The sequence below is a fragment of the Zeus faber genome (genome assembly GCF_960531495.2).
Source record: "Zeus faber genome assembly, chromosome: 2".
Lineage (NCBI taxonomy): Eukaryota > Metazoa > Chordata > Actinopteri > Zeiformes > Zeidae > Zeus > Zeus faber.
The window spans coordinates 16,010,798-16,036,066 of NC_137189.1; the positions used below are offsets into that span (position 1 = coordinate 16,010,798).

Here is a 25,269-nt window from a genome sequence, read left to right on the forward strand (position 1 = left end):
TCCTTACCAATACGCTGTATTTAACAGCATTTCATGTGCATAAAGCTAAATGTGCATAATTATATATGGTCTGTATTCTTTTTTACTTTCGGAAAATACCCTGTACATTTATTTCTCAAAATATTGACAAACAAAAACAGACGGATGATTTAGGAACCTCGCTTTTGATAGCGCTAGACAGAGAAAAGTCAACATGTGAAATAACTAAGAACATCAACAGTCACAAGAAGGCTTTGATGCTTTGAGCTATATACAGGTGTATAGTGCTTCACAGTATGCATCAAAGCCTTTCGTGAGCTCCTGAATTTGTTTATGTGCTTCATTATGTTTGTGCTACACAAAGCCAATAAATACTTCTGTTAAAGAGTTTGTATTCCTGTGTATGTTGAGGTTACTTCTTCATATGCCTCCAGATGAATAGTGGCGAATACTGGCCCTGGAATGATCCCTTCATGGGAACGTGATGCGAGAATTTTCACCCACCTGTCTCAGAATCCCAGAGTTTGAGGTAACGGTCGTAGGCGGCGCTCATGAACTGGGTTCCGCTGTTGTTGAAGCAAACGTCTCGCACTGCTTTGCTGTGGCCTAAATGCAATATCAAAAATGTATTAATATATATTAATAAATATATTTTAATATATTACACACACACACACACACACACACACACACACACACACACACACACACACACACACACACACACACACACACACACACACACACACACACACAACTACATCCCGTGGATTGGACCAGATGCTACGACGCTATCTCCTCAGCCTTGTGACAAGAGCCTCTGAGCGGCAACTCTGCAGTTATTGCCACATTGATTTAAGGAGGACGTTAAGAAGAAGGTTGAAATGTATTCTGGTCTGGGGGAGAGAAGAGGGGAAGAAATCTCTTAAATGAGTCTGGAGGAACAGCAAGAGGGATAGAGAGGGCAAATTCTATATTCTTAAATCTTAGCAGTTTCACACTGTTACCCCTAACAAGTCTCGGTGACATTATGTCCCTGTGCACTTTACAGGGCCTCCCTTGTTAAGACTGCCTTTTATCATGGCTTCACTCTCCCGGTCCGTCACGCCGACCGAGGCTAAGCGCCTACCCTGATGCTGCCTGACCAAAGGCAGCGAGGCAGTTGTCAAAAGCCTTGATGCAGAGAAAATGTGCTCACAAAAAACACCCACGCAAATTTTTATCAAGCCACTTAATCGTACACAAAGCCGAGTGAAGTACAAAAAGAAAATACACATTGTCTTCTGGCCTGCTGCATCAAAACATAAAACCACTCTGCGATAATGTGCGTAGTCCTTCATTCGGATCCCTGGACTGTCTCTCTTCTCCGAAAATGTATTCTCAACTTTGTCGGCTTGCTCAGCGAGTCAGGCAGACTGCAAACCCCAAAATAAAAAACGAAGCCTTGTGTTCGACGCTGTGGGGATCGCATTTCCATTCACTGACAAATAGACATTACTAAAATTCTCATTCTACTCTGATCAATGTCAAAAGTTGGGATGTTGAGGATAAAAGAATGAAAGCTGGAGCTGTCACATGTTTTACATGATCGCCTAATTCCACATAATTTTAATCCTGTGCAAAGCAAATAAAATGTGCTGTGGTGTGGGGGTGATGTGATTAAGCAGCCACATCTGCCTTGGGTTTAGTTAATTGGGCCCATGAGCAGGGGTTACTGTGCACCTGATGTTCATCAGAGCAATCGATAAACACAGGTTAAAATTACCCATTCGCCCACACACACAGGGAGGAGATCTTGTCATGGCAGGTTTCCATCTGTGCCAGGCTTGTTCCACCTTGCCCACACGCTTTAATAAACAGGTACTTTTTAACACCATCGCGTGTGTCTCTGTGTCGGAGGGCCCTGAAAAAGCCACTCAGGTGGTGTGTGGCAGCCGGAACTGCCACATTGGCGCCTGAACAGAGACCCGACACAGGGACACAGAAGGACTGGCCAAAGACGCACTGGAGCCACCAGCAAGTCAACGGACAGCCGCAGCACGAGTCCTCTCCCGACTGGCAGCAGTAGCACCCAGTGGATGGCCAGTGGAGGACTGGGGGAGAAGCAGCCGTGGCAGGGTAGGGTAACCATGTGCAGTTAGCTACTCCTGTAAGCAGCCAACACCAGGACCATCAGTAGCCCAGCAGCTAGGGCCCCCCTCCAAGCAGCCCCCACAACAGCCAAGCCTGGCTACACCTTCACCAGTCAACACAGCAGCCTGAGGCTTCATGATCCGGAAGGGAAGTCTGTTTTGTTGCCTTGGGCGAGGGTCACCCATGGACGGTACTATTTCGGGTCGCATGGAAAAGGGACTGTTTTTTTTATTTTTTGATACTTTTTTTTTTATTTTTTATTTTTTATTTAAGGTACAGGAACCCTGTTTCAGGCGGGGCTGACATCCAGGTGTCTTGTTCTGAGCACACTCAGCTATGCGCTATGCGCTTGGGGCTTGTGGCTGGCTGGGGCGTCTGGCCAGTTACGGTGGGGCGGGCCTCGCTCACGCCTGCATCTTATGCCTGCACGTGGAGGTGGGTCATACAGTTCAGTGCACCCAGAAAGTATTCACACCCCTTCACTTTCCCCACATTTTGTTATGTTACAGCCTTATTCCAAAATGGATTAAATTCCTTTTTTTCCTCATCAATCTACACACCATACCCCATAATGACAAAGCGAAAAGGGTTTTTTAGAAAATTTTGCAAATTAAAAATAAAAAACTGAAATATCACATGTACATATGTATTCACACCCTTTGCTATGACGCTCAAAATTTAGCTCAAGTGCATCCTGTTTCCACTGATCAGCCTTGAGATATTTCTATAACTTGATTGGAGTCCATCTGTAGTAAATTCAATTGATTGGACATGATTTGGAAAGCCACACACCTCTCTATAAGGTCCCACTGTTGACAGTGCATGTCAGAGCAGAAACCAAGTCCTGAAGTCAAAGGCATTGTCTGTAGACCTCCGGGACAGGATTGTTTTAAGGCACAGATCTGGGGAAGGGTACAAAAAAAAATTCTGCAACATTGAAGATCCCGAAGAGCACAGTGGTCTCCATCAGTCGTAAATGGAAGAAGTTTGGAACCACCAGCACTCTTCCTAGAGCTGGCCGCACAGCCTAACTGAGCAATCGGGGGGGAAGGGCCTTGGTCAGGGAGGTGACCAAGAACCCAATGGTCACTCTGACAGAGACAGTCTGTGGAGATGGGAGAACCTTCCAGAAGGACAACCATCTCTCCAGCACTCCACCAATCAGGCCTTTATGGTAGAATGGCCAGACGGAAGCCTCTACTCAGTAAACTCACATGAGAGCCCACTTGGGGTTTGACCATGAGAAACAAGATTTTCTGGTCTGATGAAACCAAGATTGAGCCCTTCGGCCTGAATGCCAAGCTTCACTTCTGGAGGAAACCAGGCACCCCTCATCACCTGGTTAATACCATCCCTACGGTGAAGCATGGTGGTGGCAGCGTCATGCTGTGGGGATGTTTTTCAGCGGCAGGAACTGGGAGACTAGTCAGGATGAAAGATGAACGGAGCAAAGTACAGAGATCCTTGATGAAAACCTGCTCTAGAGCGCTCAGGACCTCAGACTGGGGCGAAGGTTTACCTTCCAACAGGACGACGCCAAAACAGGACAATGACACTAAGCACACAGCCAAGACGACGAAGGAGTGGCTTCAGGACAAGTCTGTGAATGTCCTTGAGTGACCCAGCCAGAGCCCAGACTTGAACCTGATTGAACATCTCTGGAAAGACCTGAAAATAGCTGTGCAGCAATGCTCCCCATCTAATCTGAAGGAGTTTAAGAGGATTTACAGAGAAGAATGGGAGAAATACCCCAAAGACAGGTGTAGCCAAGCTTGTAGCATCATTCCAGAGAAGACTGGAGGTTGTCATCATTGCCAAAGGTGCTTCAACAAAGTACTGAGTAAAGGGTGTGAATACATATGTAAATGCGATATTTCCGTTTTTTATTTTTAATACATTTGCAAAAATTAAAAAAAAAAAAAAAAATTTGCTTTCTCATTATGGGGTTTTGTGTGTAGATGAGGAAAAAATGAATTTTATCCATTTTGGAATAAGGCTGTAACATAACAAAATGTGGGGAAAGTGAAGGGGTGTGAAAACTTTCAGGATGTACTGTATATCTCCTCTCGCTATCTGGGACTAGTTTATGCTCCTTGGGGCTGGGCATGGATGTTGCTCCGTGGGCTTTCAGATTCTATGGGGTTGGGGGGGGAGTCTTTCCTGCAGTCGTGGGGTGTCTATACAGCCCCGGGATTCAGGGGTAGCTTCGGAGCCTATTACGTTGCTTGGAGGCGCTACGATATAATATCGACCTCATACACCAGAACCAATTGGGACAAGTCCCGTGCACTCACCAGTGGACACGTCTCACGCACGCAAACACTTACATTCCTGGTTACATCCCTCATTTACTGTCATAACTATGACAGGAAGAGGCCACCTGTTTGTTTGTAGTTGTTTAAAGACCAACATGTGGTAAGATCGGGGTTTGGTGGCGGTTCTGTGCAACAAAAATCTGTGCTGTGCTCTTGTCATTCCCCAGGTCGTCCACAGGACAGAGTTGTTGCAAGCCATGAGTTTGTCCTGAGGCATTAAAATAGCCCAAATCTTTGGACAGAGACACCACTATCTGCTTCCATAAATTCAACGGAATCTGGTTATTTTTGAGGGGATGGTAGCTCAGGAGGTAGAGCTGGTGGTCTAATGATCTAAAGGTTGCTGGTTGGATCCCAGGCTCCTCCTGCTAGCATGCTGTAGTGTCCTTGAGCAAGACACTTAACCCCTAATTGCTCCTGATGGCTGCGTCCGTCGGTGTTTGAACAATTGTAAGTCGCTTTGGATAAAAGCGTCTGCTAAATGAAATGTAATGTAAATGTAATTTTTGTGGTCACGCATGGATGGATTGTACAGATTGTAGTTTGCGGACCTCTTTGCGCAACACTCCTTCGGATGCATCCATATTGATTTACCTGAAGCACACGGCACAGAGTTCCAAAAATTTGGAGGTGAGCATCCTGGCACAAAATTGGCGTGCTTCGCTGTCACCATGGCCGCAATAACGTCACTTATGGAGCGCGCACTAAACAACACTACGGCTGCAACGACTATAAACCAGGCTTAAGATAAGATAAAGATACTTTATTAATCCCCAAAGGGAAATTCCAGTAAAGTTAAAATTGAAGAAATATGAATGTATTGCATTGCATGTCAATTTCAATTTTTTCAAAAAAAAATTTCCAGTAGGGAGCACCAGTGCTACTAGTGGAAAAGGTTAGTGTGGAGCCCTGAAACTGGTGTGTTTTTACCATCATGTCCTGTGTCGGCAAACCCTCAGAAAAGCCACTCAGGTAGCGTGTGGTAGGGGAACTGCATAAGGTGCATTTCCATCAGTTTAGTTGAGGCAAATTGACTGTCTGTATTACTCTTCTATAATCTTATACTATGATAGTGGCATGAAATGAACCAAAACAATTAAATTTGTCATCAGAATTTTTCTATGACAATTAATCATCATCATCATCATCATCATCAACTAAAATGTAATAATCATGGCAGCCCTAATGAAAGCAGAATGAAAATGGCCGCAATTGCAGAAATAACAAGATGTTATATGGAATATGGGTCATGCAACTAAAAATAGTCTGAACGTACGTAGTTGGGGGGGTGGGGGTGGGGGTAATTAGCTCAGGGCAACATGTGGTGAAAAAAAACAAAAACAGTACGCACAGTATATACACCGACGGTACATGTCAAAGTAACATCCACATGAATGCCAGGACCCAAGGATTCCTCACAGAACATTGCCCAGAGCATTACACTGCCTCCGCCGGCTTGCCTTCTTCCCATAGTGCATCCTGGTGCCATCTCTTCCCCAGGTTAATGATGCACACGCTAGGTTTAGGTGATCACTCAGCGATTGTTGATAGACAATTCTATGGGGAAGGAGGGGTGCATGCGCATAGAACGTAATGTAATGGCTATGGTTATAGAAGTGCATGATTTATAATTATAAGTAAAGTATTTACACAAAATCATCTAGTATTTGCTAAATTAAGTCCCATAAAAACGGAAAGCAATGGGGAGACGCGCGTCACTGAACGGGACAGTCCCTTAACTCAGATGTGTTTTAAAATGTTGTTTCATACAAGTAGGAAACAAAGGAAAATAAATAGATCCAAAGTAAAAACATAGGAAACCTGGCATGGGTGTGAACCAGCACGATGCGCCAATTCTCTGAGTTTGTTTTTCATTTTCCATACAAGTAAGAGAGTAAGAAAACAAAATAAATCAAAATCTTTCTTTATGAGAATATATTATATATTGCAATATTATAATCACAATATATAAGATCTACATATAGACCGGGGAAGTGAGATCCGATCACAAGTGGTTACTCGAGACGCATTCAAATTCCAGGTGTAAACAGATATACTCGTTTACAATGACTAAAGTCACATTCTATTTCTGTGGTCGTAGTTGATTCAGACAATATACTTGACAATGAGGAAAACACAGTGTGTGTGTGTGTGTGTGTGTATACACACGGGGGGGGTCAGTTTCAGAACACGATAAACTTCAGTTATACAGTTTCACTACCCACAAAAATACGATGAGAATGGTGAACCTGCTTGTGATTTAGAAATCGAAAGCTCATTCACAATCGGAACACCCCTCAAATAAATAAATTAAGGGGAGAGGGAGAAAACAGAATAGCTCCATTTTTGGGGGATGTTTTACTCACACAGAGGAAAACGATAAGGACAGAATTCCAGTTGAACATTTCAGAGGGGAAATGAACATGAGGGCTAGCAAGATTATCATCTCACAATCCCGCCGCCACACACACACACACACACACACACACACACACACACACACACACACACACACACACACACACACACACACACACACACACACACACACACACACACACACACACACACACACACACACGACAAGATTTTGTTTTAAATAAAGCGTCAAAGAACAACAGTCCCCCTCCCGACCCCAACGATGGGTTTATTCAGCCCTTAACCATGTTCCTTCCTTAATCTTCCCTCTCCTCTCCATCACCAATGCCCTTCTCTTGCCTCACCACCTTTTCTCCTCTCTCACCGGGCTGCTGAATTATACATGATGCCCCCATGAAGAGAAAAGAAAAGCTGCCAGGCAGAACCCCAGCTGTGAGAAAACCTTCCCCGCCCTGACAGCACAGCGTCTCCGGGAAAGACAGGAAGAGTGACCTGCATGCATTAGCCAAATATGGATCATGCTACAAATAAAAACAATACATACATACTTATATACATACACACTCGAACACGAACACACACACACACACACACACACACATTCCCTTGACAGTCAGCAGAGGTGCCATTAACATTGCGGTAATGCTGACTTCAAATTCTGTGCCAATGTGACTATTTCCCTAAATGCCACGACTGCAAGATCTCAGCCATGTTGTTGCATGTCAGCATTTCCATTTACATTTTAGTCATTTATCAGACGCTTTTATCCAAAGCGACTTACAATTGTTCAAACACCGACGGACGCAGCCATCAGGAGCAATTAGGGGTTAAGTGTCTTGCTCAAGGACACTACAGCATGCTAGCAGGAGGAGCCTGGGATCGAACCAGCAACCTTTAGATCACTAGACCACCAGCTCTACCTCCTGAGCTACCATCCCCACAGCATGTCTGCCTCCAATATGTCGATTGGGGAAAAACTGTGCCTCATTTACACGTTTCACAAAATTTTCTTATGTGACCCACCGCAGCGAAACGCGCTATGTCGCGAGCATTTCTAAAATCGCCATGAGCCGCCAAATAAGTTGAAAAAACCTTTCTAGAAGGAAAACGATATTTTTCCAGATGTGTTCCTTTTTTTTTTTTTTTTTTTTAATCTCTCAACATATTTTCAAAGCCGAGTTTGATTTATAAATAGTAGATGAATGTTCACCGTCGACTTAAATATTCCCATTAAATTACATGGGGAAACACAGTTCACTTGCCGAGACTCTGAACAGCGCAAATGCCGATCGATCATTTCCTTTTAAGCGACTGTCCAGGTGAAAATCATTCCTTCATATTCCATGTGATGTGAAGTCACAATGTGAAACCGTTTTGATAGAATTCAAACTTTAAATCGTACTATTTTTAGGCACACCTGAATACATTGTTGAGTAGGTGGCATAAGCGGCAAAGAAGAAAAGTTGACGTCACTTCCGTAAACAGATGGTTAAAGCACAGGACAAGGAGCCTTCAGTTTCACTTGTCTGTGAAACTTTCATCTTTGTATTGTTATAGATTACGAGAAGTGGGTGGCAATGCTCTAAATCATATCGCGGACCTTAATCTGACCAGTGCGATAGATCCAAGTCAGTGTAAGCAGCTTGTTCTGGACTGCATTTTCTGCGATGATAGTCAGTTCTTCGTCAGCGAGGCTGAATCTAATATCGCCGTTATCCCGAACTTTGAAAACATTTCAAGCAGCGGATTTCAATTTGAATGTGACGATGAAACTGAATATTTTCAAGAACCACCAGAGGAGACCGACAATACGCCATTGTTGTTACAACGGAAGAGAGTTGATGATGTGATGAAGTCTGTTGAGGTTGGTGATGCAGATTACAAACAAGTAGCAATGGACAAGATTCTCAAGTTTACCTGCAAATGCAGCCAGGGGCGAAAAGAAAATGAAAAGAGGCTCTCAGAGTGTAGCTGGGGTAGGGTTGGCGTTAGCCCGCATAATAACTCCAAGAACTTTACAGATATTTAGCATACGCACGTTTATATATTAAAAGACACACCAAGGTTGATATACAAAGACAAATATTATTGAGAGACTGTACATTTTGTTGTGTTGTCCGCACTTTTAAACTCACTCAATAATTCCACTTTTATAAAACATGTATATTGTTACTGTTAAATATAAGCTTTTTAAAAAACAAAAGATGTTGCGTGTCGATGATGCACATTCCCTCAAAAACACAAGTACAATGCAGAGATTGTCCCGTTCAGCAGGGTGTCAAGTCCCCATTCAGCAGTGTGTCAAATGGCCATGTGGTAAGTAGCCATGTGGCTCTGTTGGTCCTCCAATGTGGGGAAAACTTTTAGGGTGATTATCTCAGAAACACAGAAAAAAAAAAAAAAAAACCTCAAACGGCACCAAATGTACTTAAAATCTGCGGTCGGTCAAATATGTGACCAACCGCATACTAAAGGCTTTCGATATGTTTTTTTTCCCTGCGTCATTTGAAAGTGGAGAATCAGAGCTTCCAAACAAGGTGTCACAAATCAAGCAAATATTTTTACAGCTATGACTTGTTAATGACAAGGGTGTGGCAAACTGTGTTTCTGAGATAATCGCCTTCAAAATTTTACCCACACCAGGTTCATTCAGCCAGCTCCCTGAGTGCAAATGGGGTTGGCAGACAAACAAAGCCTCATGGCTAATTATACTGCTGAATGGGCCAATGACGAACAGCTCAACAACACACAACTAATTTTGTTTTAAAAAAAAAAAGCTTTTATTTAAGAGTAAGAATATACATGTTTTATAAAAGTGGAATTATTTTGGAGTTTAAAAGTACGGACAACACGACAAAATGTACAGTCTATCAATATTATGAGTCTCAGAAAATCTGAAAATCTCTCACCAACCACAACAAACTTCATCATGTCATCAACTTCTTGCGTAGTAACAACAACGGACGTATCGTCGGTCTCCTCCGGTGGTTCTTGTAAATATTCTGTTTCAATGTCACATTAAGTTTGAAATCCGCTGTTTGAAATGTTCTCCATGTCCGGAGTAATGTCAGATTCAGCAGCGCTGTCGTTCTCCGCGCCGCCGTCGAAGAACTGACTACGTCGTGGAAAATTAAGTCCAGTACGTGCTGCTAACCCTGACTTGCCAATAAACAATAAACACTGACTTACCAATAAACGTTCTTATGCATCTCCTGTCATTGTATACTTCCCATAACTGCGGAGAGGAAAGGGAGAGTAATGTAATTAATAAAAATTACTTTTATTGAAAATTAACTGGGCAAAGATTAAAATGCTTTAATTTTGGCATCTAAACATCATGTATTGTTTCATACCTTTATCTTGCAGTCCATGGAGCAGGAGAGAAGCAGATGACCAGAAGCAGGGAATAGACGGATAGCACTGACACCCTGAAAAAAAAAAAAGAATAAATAGAGTGGTCATGATTACAAGGAGAGCAGATCAGTGGGTGGATGTACAGGTCTCTTTATCCTGTGCGCGTTTTGTGTGATGTCACTTTAGTTCTAACATCCTCAGAGATCACAATCTTTCAAGGCCATACCAACAAGTGAATGATAATGCCAATTATCTTAGCATAGCTTTACACCACCACACATTAAGTTTGCTTTACCAAGACCATTAGAACCAAGCAGAGGGCAAAAGCTAAAGACTTTGCATATACCTTATGTCATGCTGCAAGGCACGGTTTCTTTAAATAATTCCTGTGAATATAGGAAGGTAAAACTTCCATTTAATGCATTCCTATCATCTAATCTAATCATCAGTATTTCAAAGCAATTCAAGGTTCTTCACGTAAGACATTGTATAAATATAAAGAATAATAAAAGTACAGATATAGTAAGCTAAAAACAGACAGATTATAGTCTAAAGGCAGCTACAAATATAAACATTGAGCCTGGATTTAAAATCAGGAGAAAATACAAAAAATTTTTGGATTGTCTAGTCATCCCGCCTTATATATTGATACTCTAGGCTACTACTACTGATAAGCAGGGGTGGTTGTTTCGAAGGAAGGGAGGCCCAGCCGAGACGTGTGCGATTCCCCTCTCGCTGTAGCAGACTGACAGATCCTGAGCTTGACTTTGGAATACCCCACAGGGAAGCTTCTACTAGGCTTTCTATTTAATTTATAAAGTGGCTGTTTTGGGATTAGACAGCATTATCCATTATGTGTCGCGTGCAGGCCAAACTTCAAGGGTTCTTATCTGTTATAAATGTATTCAAAACTCTCCATAATGTTTTAAAATCCTTTGACTAAAGAATGGAATAATGTCTCCATGGACGTACCATGACCAAAACAATTGGATCTCCTGTAATGTATCACAATGTACATTAATATGCGATAATATAAATGCATGGATACATTGAAATTGTACTGACAGAAGTCGAGATAACCATGTATTAAGAATAGGGGTGTCACGATTACGATTTGAAATTGAAAATGGACCGAAATGAGTGTTCGATTTCAAACTTAGAAATCACAAGCGTGTTTATTCAGATTTTCATGAAATTGTGAAAATCACCAATATGGCAGATACGCAGACGCCTAAGGTGAAAGTTGACAACCGGGCCGATCATGTTTTAGTACATGTAGAAGACACAGGTAGTAATTTGCCTTTTACTACCAGCTTTCCCCTCTGGCTGTTTTTGCCAGAGGGGAAAGCTGTAACGCAATAAGTAACTTATCATTTATAATTCTTAAGTCTAGTTTTTTTTAAAGCTCTTAAGTGTTTAGGTGTGTTGTTTTAATATTTTCCTATTTGTTATCAGTTGTAATTTTTATTATTCAAATAAAAGTTACTTATTGAGAACAAGTGTTTTTCTTTACAAATCAAGACACGACAATCTAACAATGGCAGCCGTCAGTGCTAAAAATATATATGTTGAAATCGAAAATCTAATGGAATCTTGTATTTGGAGAATCATGACATCCCTAATTAAGACACAATATATCTTAGACAGTATAACAATATAATTGGATCAAATTAGCATACCGGATTGGGTGTTGAACAAGAGACAAAAAACAAAAGTTTTCCTAACTCTTAAGGTGGGGATACACTTAAAGACACAAGAACAAAAGACGTTGGAACCACCGGAGAACATATCCCAGAACACCATCAGCAGAATACTCAATAAAAACTCTGTGGTGAAAGAAGCACAAACTCAACAGTGAGAGGAAGTGGGAGTGGTTTTGCTTTAATAAAGATGAAAAAAATAAAGTGAAATCAAACTCAATGTCATTTATTGACGGAACCCATATTTCCTCAAATAGTGACCAGGGCTTTTATTTAACTCAACTGCTCAAAATAAATGCATATAAAATAAACGTGCATTATTTTATTTTTTTGCAGACACTGGGAACGGCAACCATTACGCAATCCACAGTCCTGATCCAAGGCAGAACGTCCCTTGGTTTGAAATGTATCATACAAGTAGAAACTAACAAGCAATAGATGTAAAATCAAAACACAGTAAACCAGCACAGGAACCACAAGGGATGCGTGCGCGCGCGCGCGCGCGCACGCACACACGCACACGCACACGCACACACACACACACACACACACACACACACACACACACACACACACACACACACACACCTAAAATGGCCAGGAGCAGCCAAATAAGTTGGAAAAAAAAACCTTTCTTGAGGGAAAATTAGATTTTTCATTCACTTGTCTGTGAAAACTTTCATCTCCTTGTTGTTATGGATTACGAGATGCGGGTGGAGGAAGATCTAAATCATATCGCGGACCTTAATCTGACCAGTGTGATAGACCCAAGTCAGTGTGAGCAGCGTGTACCGGACTTCATTTTTCGCGATGATAGTCAGTTCTCCGACAAGTGACACTGAGAACTACAGCGATGCTGAATCTGATATTATCCAGGACTTGGGAGAACAATTCAAACAGCGGATTTCAACCTGAATGTGACGATAAAACTGAATATTTTCAAGAACCACCGGTGGAGACCGACGACACGCCCGTTGTTGTTACAACAGAAGAAGTTGATGACGTGATGAAGTCTGTTGAGGTTGGTGATTGGCATATTTTCAGATTTCAGACTCATTATTGATAGACTCTACATTTTGTTGTCTGCACTTTTAAACTCTGAAATAATTCCACTTTTATAAAACATGTATATTCTTACTCTTAAATAAAAGCTTTTTTTTTTTAAAAAACAAAAATAGTTGTTGACGGCTGTTCAACATTCCCTCAAAACACATGAACAAAGCAGTGATTGCCCCATTCACCAGGATGTTAAGAAGCCATGTGGCTTTGTTTGTGCGTCAACCCCACTTGCATTCTGGGAGCGGGCTGAATGAACCAAGTGTGGGTAAAACTTCGAAGGTGATTATCTCAGAAACATGGTTTGCCACACCCTTCTCAAAAAAAAAGTCGAAAGCCGCCAAATTACCCTAAAGTTTGCAGTGGGTCACATATATATGTATATATACTGACACACATATATACTGTATATATGTGACCCACCGCAAACTTTAGGGACATTTGGCGGCTTTCGACTTTTTCCCCCCCGCATCATTTGAAAGTGGAGAATCCGAGCTTCCAAACAAGGTGTCACTTATGCAAATCAAGCAAATATATTTAAAGCTATGACTTGTTAATGACAAGGGTGTGGCAAAATGTTATTCTGAGATAATCACCTTCAAAGTTTTACCCAGACTTGCTTCATTAAGCCAGCTCCCAGAATGCAAATGGGGTTGGCGGACAAACAAAGCCTCATGTCTAATAACATACTGCTGAATGGGCCAATCATGAACAGCTCAACAACACACAACTAATTTTGTTTTTAAAAAAGCCTCTTAAAATCCTGGTGAATGGGGCAATCACTGTGTCGTTCATGTGTTTTGAGGGAATGTTGAACAGCATCATCAACACAAAATTATCTTTGTTTTTAAAAAAAGCTTTTAACAGTAAGAATATACATGCTTTATAAAAGTGGAATTATTTGAGTTTAAAAGTAAGGACAACACAACAAAATGTAGAGTCTATCAATAATATGAGTCTCAGCAAAATCTGAAATCTGAAAATCTTTTATGAACCTCAACAGACTTCATCACGTCATCAACTTCTTCCATTGTAACAACAACGGGCGTATCATTGGTCTCCTTTGGTGGTTCTTGAAAATATTCCGTTTCATCGTCACATTCAGGTTAAAATCCGCTGTTCGAAATGTTCTCCAAGTGCGGGATAATATCAGATTCAGCATCGCTGTTGGAGAACTGACTATCATCGCGGAAAATGAAGTCCAGTAGGCGCTGCTAACACTGAAATGGCTCTATCGCACAGATTAAGGTCCAAAATATGATTCAGAGCTTCCTCCACCCGCGTCGCGTAATCCATAACGATACGGAGAAAAAAGTTTTCACAGACAAGTGTGACTGAAACACCCCCGAGCTGCGCTTTCACCGTCTATATACGGAAGTGATGTAGGTGCGTGATGCGAAGGTTTCTTCTTCTATGCCGTTTCACAACAATGGCTCCGTGTGTGAAAGTAGTACGATTTAAAGCTTGAATTCTATCAAAACGGTTTCACATTGTGACTTCACATCACATGGAATATGGCAGAATTATCTTCACCTGGACGCTCGCATTAAGGGAAACAATAGATCTGCGTTTTTCAGCGCTGTTCAGCGTCTCGGTAAGTGAACAATGTTTCCCCATGTAAACTAACGGGAATATTTAAATCCACAGTTTAAAAATTCTCTTCTATTTATAAATCAAACTGTTTTTGTTTTGAAAATACGAGATTAAAAAAACCTCACAAAGGAACACGAATCTGGAAAAGTCTAATTGTCCTTCGAGAAAGGTTTTTTCAACTTATATGGCTGCTCCTGGCCATTTTAGAAATGCAAGAGATGGTGGGTTTTGCTGTGGTGGGTCACACACATACGGTATATATAAAAAATGCTTTGAATGTTGAGGACCCGGGGGGGAAAAAAAAAAACAAGCTTGTTGACTGGGGAAATTGAATGACCCGGAAAGGGAGGTTGAAGTCCTTCCCCTGCCATGATGCAACAGCATTTGGACCAATCGCCACAAGGGGAGATATCAGAACGAGAGAAAGACGACTGACAAAGTTCCCCTTTTTGGCTTGCGCAGAGAAAACAGCAAGAACCCAGATCACCGCGTCAATTTGTTCTTATCTTGTTCTGAAAACGTGTCTTCTGAAGTGTACCTCCAACTTTATTGTGAGGATTGGGAACTGTTGGACCAGTTCCAAAAGAACCTACCGGACTTAAAAACTCCTCCACTACAGCTTCTGATTCTCAGGTTTCTTCTTCATATTTTATATGGACTGTTACTGCTATTTAAATATTGTAATACTCTCACTTTGCATTCTACGACTATTTCAGCCATCTAACTATAAAGGCGGAAATCTCTGCCTATCTGTCTGTCTGTATGGATACATGATACATACTTCACACTTGACAAATGTACTGCTGAGGACCCATGGATGTGCAGTATCAACTGGTGCCATTTAGACATGGGACACATGTAATATTATTAAACTTTCAATAAACAGCGAACAACGAGCCAGTGGGGGAGGCGGGGCTTGAGAGCTCTGCGAGTCACAAAGAGTGTCCTTCCCCAGTGAATGACTTTAACCAGCAGTTTCATCATCCATTGTGGAACGTGGAACTGAATCATTTACATTTTGACACATTGACAATCTGTTGGGAGTCCAACATATTTAAATCTCTTAAGTCCTAATGTCCGGTGAAAATAATTCCCTCTAAGCACAAGTTCAATTACTGCTGGGTGACAACACGATAACGATAATTATCGTCATGTTTTTCCTCGATGTCGAAATAAAATTGACTCGATCATTTCTCAAATAAAATTCTGCAGATCTGTTCATTTCTGTGTTCGGCAAGTTGCAACGGAAAGCCAATCAGACATCATATGTCGATAAGACGTCCCAACAAAGACGGACAACACCACCAACTTTATTATTTATTTAGACGTACTTGCCATATTTTTTTTGTTTTTGATTTGATCAAATGTTTATTTTAGTGAAATGTTAATTAAAGCATCTGCACTTGTTACTCAGTTCAGGAACGTAAATGATTTGATTTCAAGTAGTTATATTTGTAATATTTATTTATTAATTAAACCATATTCCAATGTTACTGCCCTGAGAAAATATTTATTTATTTTTAAAACGGCATTAACCGACCGCATTTATTTAAATTTTGAATATTCAATAAAAAAATATTATAAATCTACATGCCTTCATTCTTTATATAGCCTGCCTATCAATTGTTTTTAAGCTCCATAAATACGGATAATATTGGACAGGAATCTCTGTCCCATTTGTCCGGGACATTGGAATCTCCCAGGACACATTTCCCGGCACCGATTTTTTCCTAACAGAAACTCAGCACCGAACCGAACCCCAAAACAGTGATACAAACTGAATGGTGTGTTTTGTTGTTGTTTTTTTATATACCCTTTACAACACTACTAGACATGCACGCAAAAGAAAAGCAATCTCCTGAGGCCGATTCCCACCAACCTTTGTATGTCCAGACCAGACGTGAATCTGTTTCTTAGGCAGGTAACACTTGTCAGGTACGTCCACAGTGCGCAGGTTGATACCCACGTCTTGTGGAATGTGGAGGTAGGAGCGGCCTTGATAGTCGTACATGTCTTTAACTGCGGGGGGAATCAGAGAATAACATACAGTATGTAAAGCCTGAGTTACATTCTTTAATTATATTCCTGTATGTAAGCAAACTGAGATAGTGAGGACGCTGTTGACATTTTAAACTGTATATCACCATGAGCACTGCAATGATTTAGGGAGGTGAACATAGGAGATGTTGACGAGTGCAGTCAGTCAAATATCTAGTTAATGCAGAGAGAGCCAGGTTACCATGGAGAATTGTCTTTTCTTCTCCCGGAGCCTCTTCTTCATTCCTTCCCTTCTTCTGCCTCTTGGCTGTGATCTCATCAAGCTCCTTCTGCTCCTCCTGTTGAGGCAGAAACAAGTTTCATGGGGGAACCAATATGGTTTTGTTCCACATAGTAACATGTATTTTGCTTATGACAAAACTGAAATCTCAGCAGTTCAGCTTAAATATTAGAACACAGCCGGCACGGAACATTACTTCTGATGGTTTGGCACAGTCTTTCTCGTCTGCATATTTTGCCCACGGACCAAGGAAGTTGTCGATCTCTCCTGCTTCTCCTCCTTTAACCTTTTTCCTTTTCACTGACTTCTTGGAACTAGTTTCAAACACTGTCAGGCCTGCATAACAACCAGACAAAAGCACAATATTAATTCAGAAATCGTATAGTTAATTAAACTAAATGGAGAAAAAATAAATCAATAAAAATACCTTGTTATACAGGCTTGCAACAAAAATGAAGGGTTACCTTTGTTTTTGTCTGCTTCATCAACTGCCCCGATATAGCTATTAGTTGTTATTTGACTTGTGTCGACGGATGGATCCAAAGCATAACCTGCCAAGAGTTAAACTGATGCGTTATAACATGATAATCTGAGAAGGCACATATCTAGATATCGTCCACCTAAATGAAAACAATCATTTAAACCCAGAAAAAGGATTACCATAAGTGGAAAATGTCCTCCTTTGCTGTTCAAACATAAAATTGTTGACATGGGCAGGCTCTGCATATCCAGATAACATGTTCCTTGGTGCAGCCATCTGCTGACTTTTATAAGGGTTCACCGGCCCAAACTGAAAGAAAGCAAAGCAACGACCATTATCAGTATTCATATACTTGTATTTTTATGATACATTGGAATAACTCATGGGTATTGTTTCTATCAGTGATAGTGTAGACCTACCTCTGGTGCAAACATTGTTTCAAACGAAGGGTTGTAGTTGACCTCTTTCAGTGCAGGGTCCAGATGTGTTCCTATCTCAATAGACTCCTAATATTAAGAAAAGAAAAAAAAAAAAACAGTTGTGGGGTGAATCCTGACTCTTGGCCAGACAATACAACAATATGTCCCGGGTTTTGCCATGTCACAACACTACTATATTTTAAAATGAACAAAATAATTGACCACAGCTTTAGGATTTGGAAGGATGTTCGATCATCGTGATTGGCAACCATTTTCATATCAAGGGCCTTCTATTTTACAGACACGAGGCTAGGTTTCTGTATATGGGAGCCTTGGCTGAGAAGACTTTTATGACTAGATATGACTTCGTTCAAACTTAAATACCTGTCTATAACTTAGCTACAGATAACAGTGAGACTATGAAAAAGTCATCACTGTACATTATATAGTGGTGCTAAACGTCTTTAAATTGAAATAGCAGGAGGTTTCAATATTAATAATTTTGCCGGGGGCCGCCTGGAACCTCCTCGGTAATAAATACCACGCGCGAGATGGTCCCTGGAACCCTTCCAGGTGCTACGGCTGGTACTCCAGCCAAGCTCCACTGGCTGTCAATAACCAATGGAGTTTCTACACAACCATGCGGTAGATATTTTGTAACACTCGAATGACTCATACCCTCTGCGGCTGAATGTGCTAAGTAGTCTCTGCAGCGTTTTTCTCTGCGAGAAAGCGCGTTCCCAGCTCCGCTAAGCTATGCTAGTCGGTTAGCTTACCTTTACAGCGACTTCTGGAGCAGAGTTGAGGACAGCCAGCGACATGGTGGGAGTGCACGGCAGAGGTTTAAGATGAGCCATGGCGTCGGGATTAACATCCGCGGGGCTGACTTTAGATTCGGACTCGTTTTCGGAATCCGAATCGCTACCGTACGAAACGAGGGAAGAAACGGCGGCGGACATCTTGGATGTTGTGGGTTCCGACGGAAGCGAGGGGGTTAGACTTCCGTCGTAGAAGAAAACCCATAATTACGCTGCCGTTCCCTGGGACTGGAAACCGATAACTCCGCGTCCGTAGTGCGTGACCCCGATATGAAGACGTCCCATGTAGATCGAAGTTATACACCTTTTAGAATAAAAAAAAACAACAACAAAAAAAAACGTTGTTCATAGAATTGTGTTTGACCTTAACGGAGTGTTGTTAAAGAAAACAAAGTAAAGACATTAGTTGTAACTATGGATAGATATCGTAACCGCTCTAGTCCTCAGCCATGCCTCATGTTCGGGTCTGTTGTCTGGTTCCTTTGGCCCAGAGAGGAGGACGACTTTTGTTCGAGCTCCGACTTCAATGCAATGCAGCAAGATTCAAGATTCAGGATTCAAGATTCATTCAAGCACAATAGTAAACACACCACTACGCGTACACACAAACACAACACGTTATCTATCAATTCTTGCTGATTATTGCATACTTCGAGAATAAACATTATGATTGGCATTGACAAGTTATGATTTCAGAACATAAATCTAATCGTGTATATATACCCCCCACCCTCCTCAAAACGTAGGATTTAATATCGTAATTTCGATTTTATTCTCGTATTACGATAATATAATTTTTATTTATTTATTTATTTTTCTTTCTTGGCCCTAGTACTCTTCCAGCGAGATGATAAAATGTGTGTGTGTGTGTGTGTGTGTGTGTGTGTGTGTGTGCTGCGTATCATTTTTTATATCGTACACACACACACACACACACACACACACACACACACGCGCGCGCATACACGCATGTATATGCATATATGTTTGTCCACTATGTTACTTAATTGGTTAGTCACAGGCCAAATCAAACGGAATAAAATACATATTTCATGGTTTTACGGGAATGAAATACATATTTCATGGTCGTACGTACATGTAAACCGAGGGATGGGATAATGAAACGATCGCCCATTGGGTAACAGTAAGACCGGGCGTGGCCGGAGCCCACCAGCCAATCAAACGGGCGGCATCCTTTCCCATCGGCTCGTCGAGCGCTTGTGCAGTGGGACGCGCTCTCGCTCCAACAATAGAGTGGCCCATACCATCGTCTTCTCTTGCGATAGGTGCGTCTCCGCGAAATGAAACCATATTCCCATGTCACCGCCCCGAGAAAAATAACGATTCCGTGGTTCATGGAAAAAAAGGTCTGGATGTTTGTATCCCGGGAGATGCGGTTGAGTTGCCCGGAGCGGCTCAACGGACCTTAACGGCAGAGTACTTTCCGCGGATCCCTTCGGAGAACAGTGGCTCGGTCTAGCGCCACCGCTCCTTCTTCCAGCCGGACTCCGCTTATTTGGCGTTGGGTGTTGATGACAGTTAACATGGAGCCAAGCTGGGGCTTTGGGTGCTCGGACGCGGCGCCACGCTCTTTAACTCAGTAGGAATGGGAAGGGAATAAGTACAGCGTCAAGATACGTATCAGGTAATTGAAAATGCATGTTTAACAAACAATGGAACGACTTACCCACGTCGTTGTGTATCAATAGCAAGTTTATGTTACTGTGTCATGTTGTACAATACACATGGTTGCCTTAGTGGTAATTCAACACGCGCTGGCCATCATTCTACTACACAGGTGACAGACATAACAATCATATTCAACACTGCTGTGGCATAAACATGATTCAAATTTGTTTTTTTTTTTTAATATATGCTATATGTCCACGTTAAATCCACAATTTGCGTGTTTGTTGTGGGCACGCATGTTAAGCTGATGTGACATTATGTTTGAAGGGTTATTTTTATGCTTGGGGGCGATTTGCAGGAGAATAAATATTCACAGTGACCCGCGAAGCATTTTGAAACAGCAGCATTCCTGGGGCTGGGGAGCGTAGCGGGTCGTTGGGAGGCTGTGGCTCGGCCAGTGGCACTGGGCATGGTGTGATTTAATTTTCCCACGGAGAAGGAAGCCTTGACTTGCCTCGGAGCGGATGACTGGGGTCCTATTCCAAGAGCGATGGGTTTGCAGTGATGGGGGATGGTCGCCCCCCGACTAGTAACAAATCATGAATTGTGGTATTCAAAACCCACTTCGTTTCAGATATCCAGGAAAACTGGGAACAAACAAGATTTCTCTAGTAAACGTTTTACAATGACTTTGTCAGACATCCACATGTGGTCACAACTGGATGACATGTGGTGAATTACATTTGGCCACAATATGAAGTGTGCATGGCATGGATTGAATTAAAATAACAATACATTATATACAATCTAGCTAATCAAACCCTAACTAGTAAGAATAGGTTGTTCAAACAGGACTCTATTAATCCATGATTTAAAGCAAGGCTACCCACTTCCACTCTTAATAGAATCAGGTGAGAGATGAGGAAAAGCATTTGGAATGCGCCCTCAAATTCATAACTAAGTATCATTGCACCATAAACTGTGAGCTGTTGATACTAATCTGGACTGCCTCGTCTGTGGCTTTGGACAGTAGATTAGTAGACCCAGAGATGTAGTGACCTGATGCCTGTAAAGGGCATTGCATCAGAGTAAAATCAAAGCTATTGGAAGTTTTGTAGTGCAAAGCTCAATGATTTCCCACATGTTCATGTTTTGTTTTTTTCCTTCGTCAAAGCATCAAGCCCCAAATTCCAGTCCAGTCTAAAACACAAGATGGGATGAACACATTTTCAAAACTCAAATATGGGATGGTCTGAGGTCTTGTATACCCAGCTATCCCTGCATATCTGTACAAATATATGCCATGTGAACTTGATACGTTGAGATCAATGGCTCAAATGTAATTATTTATGTTATAATAATAATAATCAATGCCCTTTTCTGTTTTTTCTTATAGTGGCACTGATACGTAATTCTGTTAAACTCAGACACTTTTTAATATTTAAATGCACATTGGTATTTTTCTGTCAGAAGGCTGGTACCTGGAGCTTTGCAGCTAAGCTGTCCCAGCCTGTGACTGCCATGTTATACGTTGGCAAATAGCAGTGTTGACTCCTCTGGCTAAACAGACTGATGACCCTTGCAGCTGTTAGGTGTATTAGTCTGTAGCATCGGTATCCAAAGTGTCACATGACTTCCCAAGGCTGTGAACCATCAGCATCGGAGGGTAGTCTTATTTAGTATATGCATATATACTCTGAATTGTGGCAGCACGGGCCATGACTCAATACAATTCTGTATCACCTTTCAGTTGCATTGTATCGTGTCCAAAATAAGACTGTCATAATGCAATGCAACACTTTGTATAGTGAAGTAATGATGATTAGAAGATTACTTAAAATTTTAACAATATTAAGTATTATATATTTGGGAGAGCTTTCAGATTTATCCGAAATGTAATGTAAAGTTATATTCTGCAACATGGAATTCTAAATTAAAAACCAGTGTCATCACTTTATCTTATTCTTATCACTAACTCGTTACATAAAGGCCTGCATTTAACACAGTCTTTAAATCAGTTGTTTGAGATATGAATGACATACTATAGTAGAAAAGGTGATTGAATTCACGCATGCTCGGCTTAGAGGATATACACAGAGCTACATCAATGTCTGCCAATTGTGGTCTCAAACCACTGCCCTTATTATCGTCAGTGTATGCACTTCTATTGCAAGTGGGTTTCCCTTATCTCCTGGTGTTGTATTATCTCCACTCTACATGTTCGCGGGGGCAGCACATCCAAACATGAGACATGGCTGAGGACTAGAGCGGTTACAATATCTATCCATAGTTACAACTAATTTCTTTAATTTATTTTCTTTAACAAACATTTACATGTATAGCCTGTGTTATACCTGAGCGATTGCCTCACCTAAATGTGAATTCTCAAAATGGAACAGAACTCATCGTGAAGGATTTAACCATTGCTGTTTTCCATAACTATTTGCTGCATTGGGTAACATTCCAGCACCATTTGTAGTTCTTATTGTTCCTGTGTTTTGGAGGCTTTTGTGACAGAATAGCTTTGGCATCCCTCCTGCGGAGGCTTATTGGACCTCTCTTATTTGTTGACATTGCTATGATCTCCTGCCAGTCTCTGGTTTTCTCATGCTAGCTAGAAGACTCTCTCTCTCTGTCTCTCGCTGTGCTGCTCGCTCAGATGAAGACAAAGAGTGATATCAGAACCAAGAACATAAGAGAGGCAGGATAGGGGAAAAAAAGAGCAAAGAGAAAGTGGAGAAAATGGGGTAGGGAGAAAGATGAGGGAATGCTGCCTTGCATGAAGGGATGGCAGGGGGTTAGGAGGGCAAAGGATTCTGGGAAATGGAGGGAGAGAGAGAGACTGTGTATGGGCTGGTTTAGAAGTTTATTGGTAGCCCCAGTATCTCCCAGCTGTTAGGATGCTGCAGGGGCTCCTACATACACAGGGCCCATTGTTATTCCCTGTGACCGGTGCTGAATGCTGCCTCTGTCTGTTCTCTCAACTGGACTGCCAGTGGGACACCAGGGCTTATATTTTAGCCTGTCTGACTGGTGGCCCTTGTGTCTCACTGCCACTGCTTCCATCAGCACCTTCCTTGCTGTCCCATAGCTCTCTCAACCTCATTTGGTACTTTATCTGAACCCCCCCACCTGTCAGTCACCAGAGTACACCTATCTGGACCTCCATGCTGGGGCGGCGTGGCACAGGAGGCAGAGTGGTCGTCCAGTAATCAGAGGGTTCCTGGTTTAATCCCCAGCAGTGCACCAAACTGTCCTTAAGTAAGACACTGAACTCCTAACTGCTCTTGTTGAGCAGGTGTGCGCCTTGCATGGTTTCTGCTGCCATTGATGTATGACTGTGTGTGGGTGAAGGCGAGGCACGTATTGGAAAGCACTTTGAGTGGTTGCAAGATTGTAAAAGCACTATATAAAAGGCAATCCATTAACTATTTTACCATATCAAAATGGCTTCCAATCAACGGCATTTATATTGCAGTTTTCCTTGTTTTTACTTTACTATCTGGGGTTCCAGTGTATGCTCTGGTAGAAATACAATCTCGGAACCCATCAGCTATCATCTGACATCGATTTTGCTTTCTTTTCCATTTTTTTTCAATTTACTACTTATTTGTGAAACAATCTGGTGATAGATGTCGTCTCTCAACTCCATTCTTGTGTCTCATGTTGCTAATCTGATATCCGCTGGTTACACCGGAACTCCAGAAATATTGGCCCTTGTCCCCAGAGTCCACAAGAGTCTTCAAGATAGCCAATGGGTTCTGAGATTGCTTTACTATAGACAAAGTAATAACAAATTGCAAGTCATTAGTTAAACTACAAATAAATATTCATTTAATAAAACAGAATTAGGCAGTCTGAACATTAGAACTTCTATTTACACCAACACTATATCGAGCTGCAGTAAAGCAATATATTTTCCATATTTCACTATCTTTAAACTCTTGCTTTTCATGCTGTTTTCTTACATTCCACCAGTATTATTTTAGTTCTTTCTCTAATGTTTTTGATTATGGTTGCCTTTCTCTTCCCTTTCAACCCCTTTTCAGTTTTGTTTTTTTTTGTTGTTTTTTTTTTATTCCCCTGCCTTTCTCCCTGGGGTAAGGAGGGCATTGACACTTTCTCTTAGTGACTTAACAGGAGGGCTCTGAAATAGACCTGTCTGATTGTTTCTCCACTGCTGCCATCAGAGCAAAGGTATTCGAGCCCATCTGAACTAAGAGGCTTCAGTGCAACCTCCCCACACCCCCACTAAATAACTGGCCGCATCCCTGCCTCTTTTCCTCCATCATTTACTCTCTCTCTCTCTCTCTCTCTCTCTCTCTCTCTCTCTCTCTCTCTCTCTCGCTCTCTCTCTCTCTCTCTCTTGCGCTTTAAAGTTTAAAGCGTAGCCAGCATTGTTTTGCCTAGCCTTCCCCGCTGTTGCTCTCTATACTCTTCCTTGGCCTGCCTTTGCCTCCTCCTATCTACACTTTGAATTGCAAGACGGCGGTCTGCTCTCTGCGCTGCAGCACCCCTGCTGCTGGCTGGTTATGTTTGAAGGCTAAAGAGCCACCACACCACTTCAGTGGCTTATTAGTCAGAGAAAGGATATCCCTGTGTTTACCATCTCCCGCCCAACTGTATATCAAATTAAAATGCGCCCATGGCTGCGGACAGTGAGCAGTTTTGGGTCATCTCCTGGGTTCAGGCCCCAGTTATTCATTCTAGGCTTTAGTAATACACAATATAGGATACAGACAGCTGACAGCACAATGTGCAGTCATAATCCATTTATCAAAAAAGGTGTAGTTTGATGATCTCAATATAAAGAGATAAGATGATAAACAAAAGTGTATGCTACACATTCAACTTTATTTAAATATACAATCTGCACAAGGATCTTTATCAGGTTAATTCACCCATCTCCCGTAAAGCCACAATAGCTGAATTGCTTTTTTTACTTACTAGACCACTGTGGAAATAAAGTCTCGGTCAGACTGGTTTGAAGGGTTAAAATATATAGAAGATAGAGAAGGTTGATTGTTTGTAAATCGCTTGCTTTACCTTGGTAAATAGATGGCTGTTTGCTTTTTAAACTCAATAAGGAGGCCCTCAGGACTTGTCAGTGAGCAGTAAACTGGTATTAGGGAAGT

At 41.7% G+C, this 25,269-nt stretch overlaps 2 protein-coding genes across 3 annotated transcripts in view; one reads left to right on the forward strand and one right to left on the reverse strand.

Moving 5' to 3' along the window:
- cdc40 (cell division cycle 40 homolog) overlaps window positions 1-18,646 on the reverse strand; it is a gene marked incomplete at its 5' end in the record, with an annotated part of 34,613 nt that extends 15,967 nt beyond the window's left edge. The window contains 10 exons of the mRNA XM_080021594.1: window positions 484-585; window positions 9,996-10,041; window positions 10,160-10,234; window positions 16,389-16,528; window positions 16,749-16,845; window positions 16,984-17,123; window positions 17,252-17,338; window positions 17,448-17,577; window positions 17,688-17,774; window positions 18,464-18,646. Of these exons, the coding sequence (XP_079877720.1) occupies window positions 484-585; window positions 9,996-10,041; window positions 10,160-10,234; window positions 16,389-16,528; window positions 16,749-16,845; window positions 16,984-17,123; window positions 17,252-17,338; window positions 17,448-17,577; window positions 17,688-17,774; window positions 18,464-18,646 (1,087 nt within the window). The remainder of the gene's footprint in view (window positions 1-483; window positions 586-9,995; window positions 10,042-10,159; window positions 10,235-16,388; window positions 16,529-16,748; window positions 16,846-16,983; window positions 17,124-17,251; window positions 17,339-17,447; window positions 17,578-17,687; window positions 17,775-18,463) is intronic.
- Window positions 18,647-19,941: 1,295 nt separating this feature from the next.
- The window catches only part of wasf1 (WASP family member 1), a 56,938-nt gene continuing 51,610 nt past the window's right edge, over window positions 19,942-25,269 (forward strand). For both annotated transcript variants that reach the window (XM_080021109.1, XM_080021110.1), the window contains exon 1: window positions 19,942-20,150. The gene's annotated coding sequence lies outside the window, so the exon portion shown is untranslated. The remainder of the gene's footprint in view (window positions 20,151-25,269) is intronic.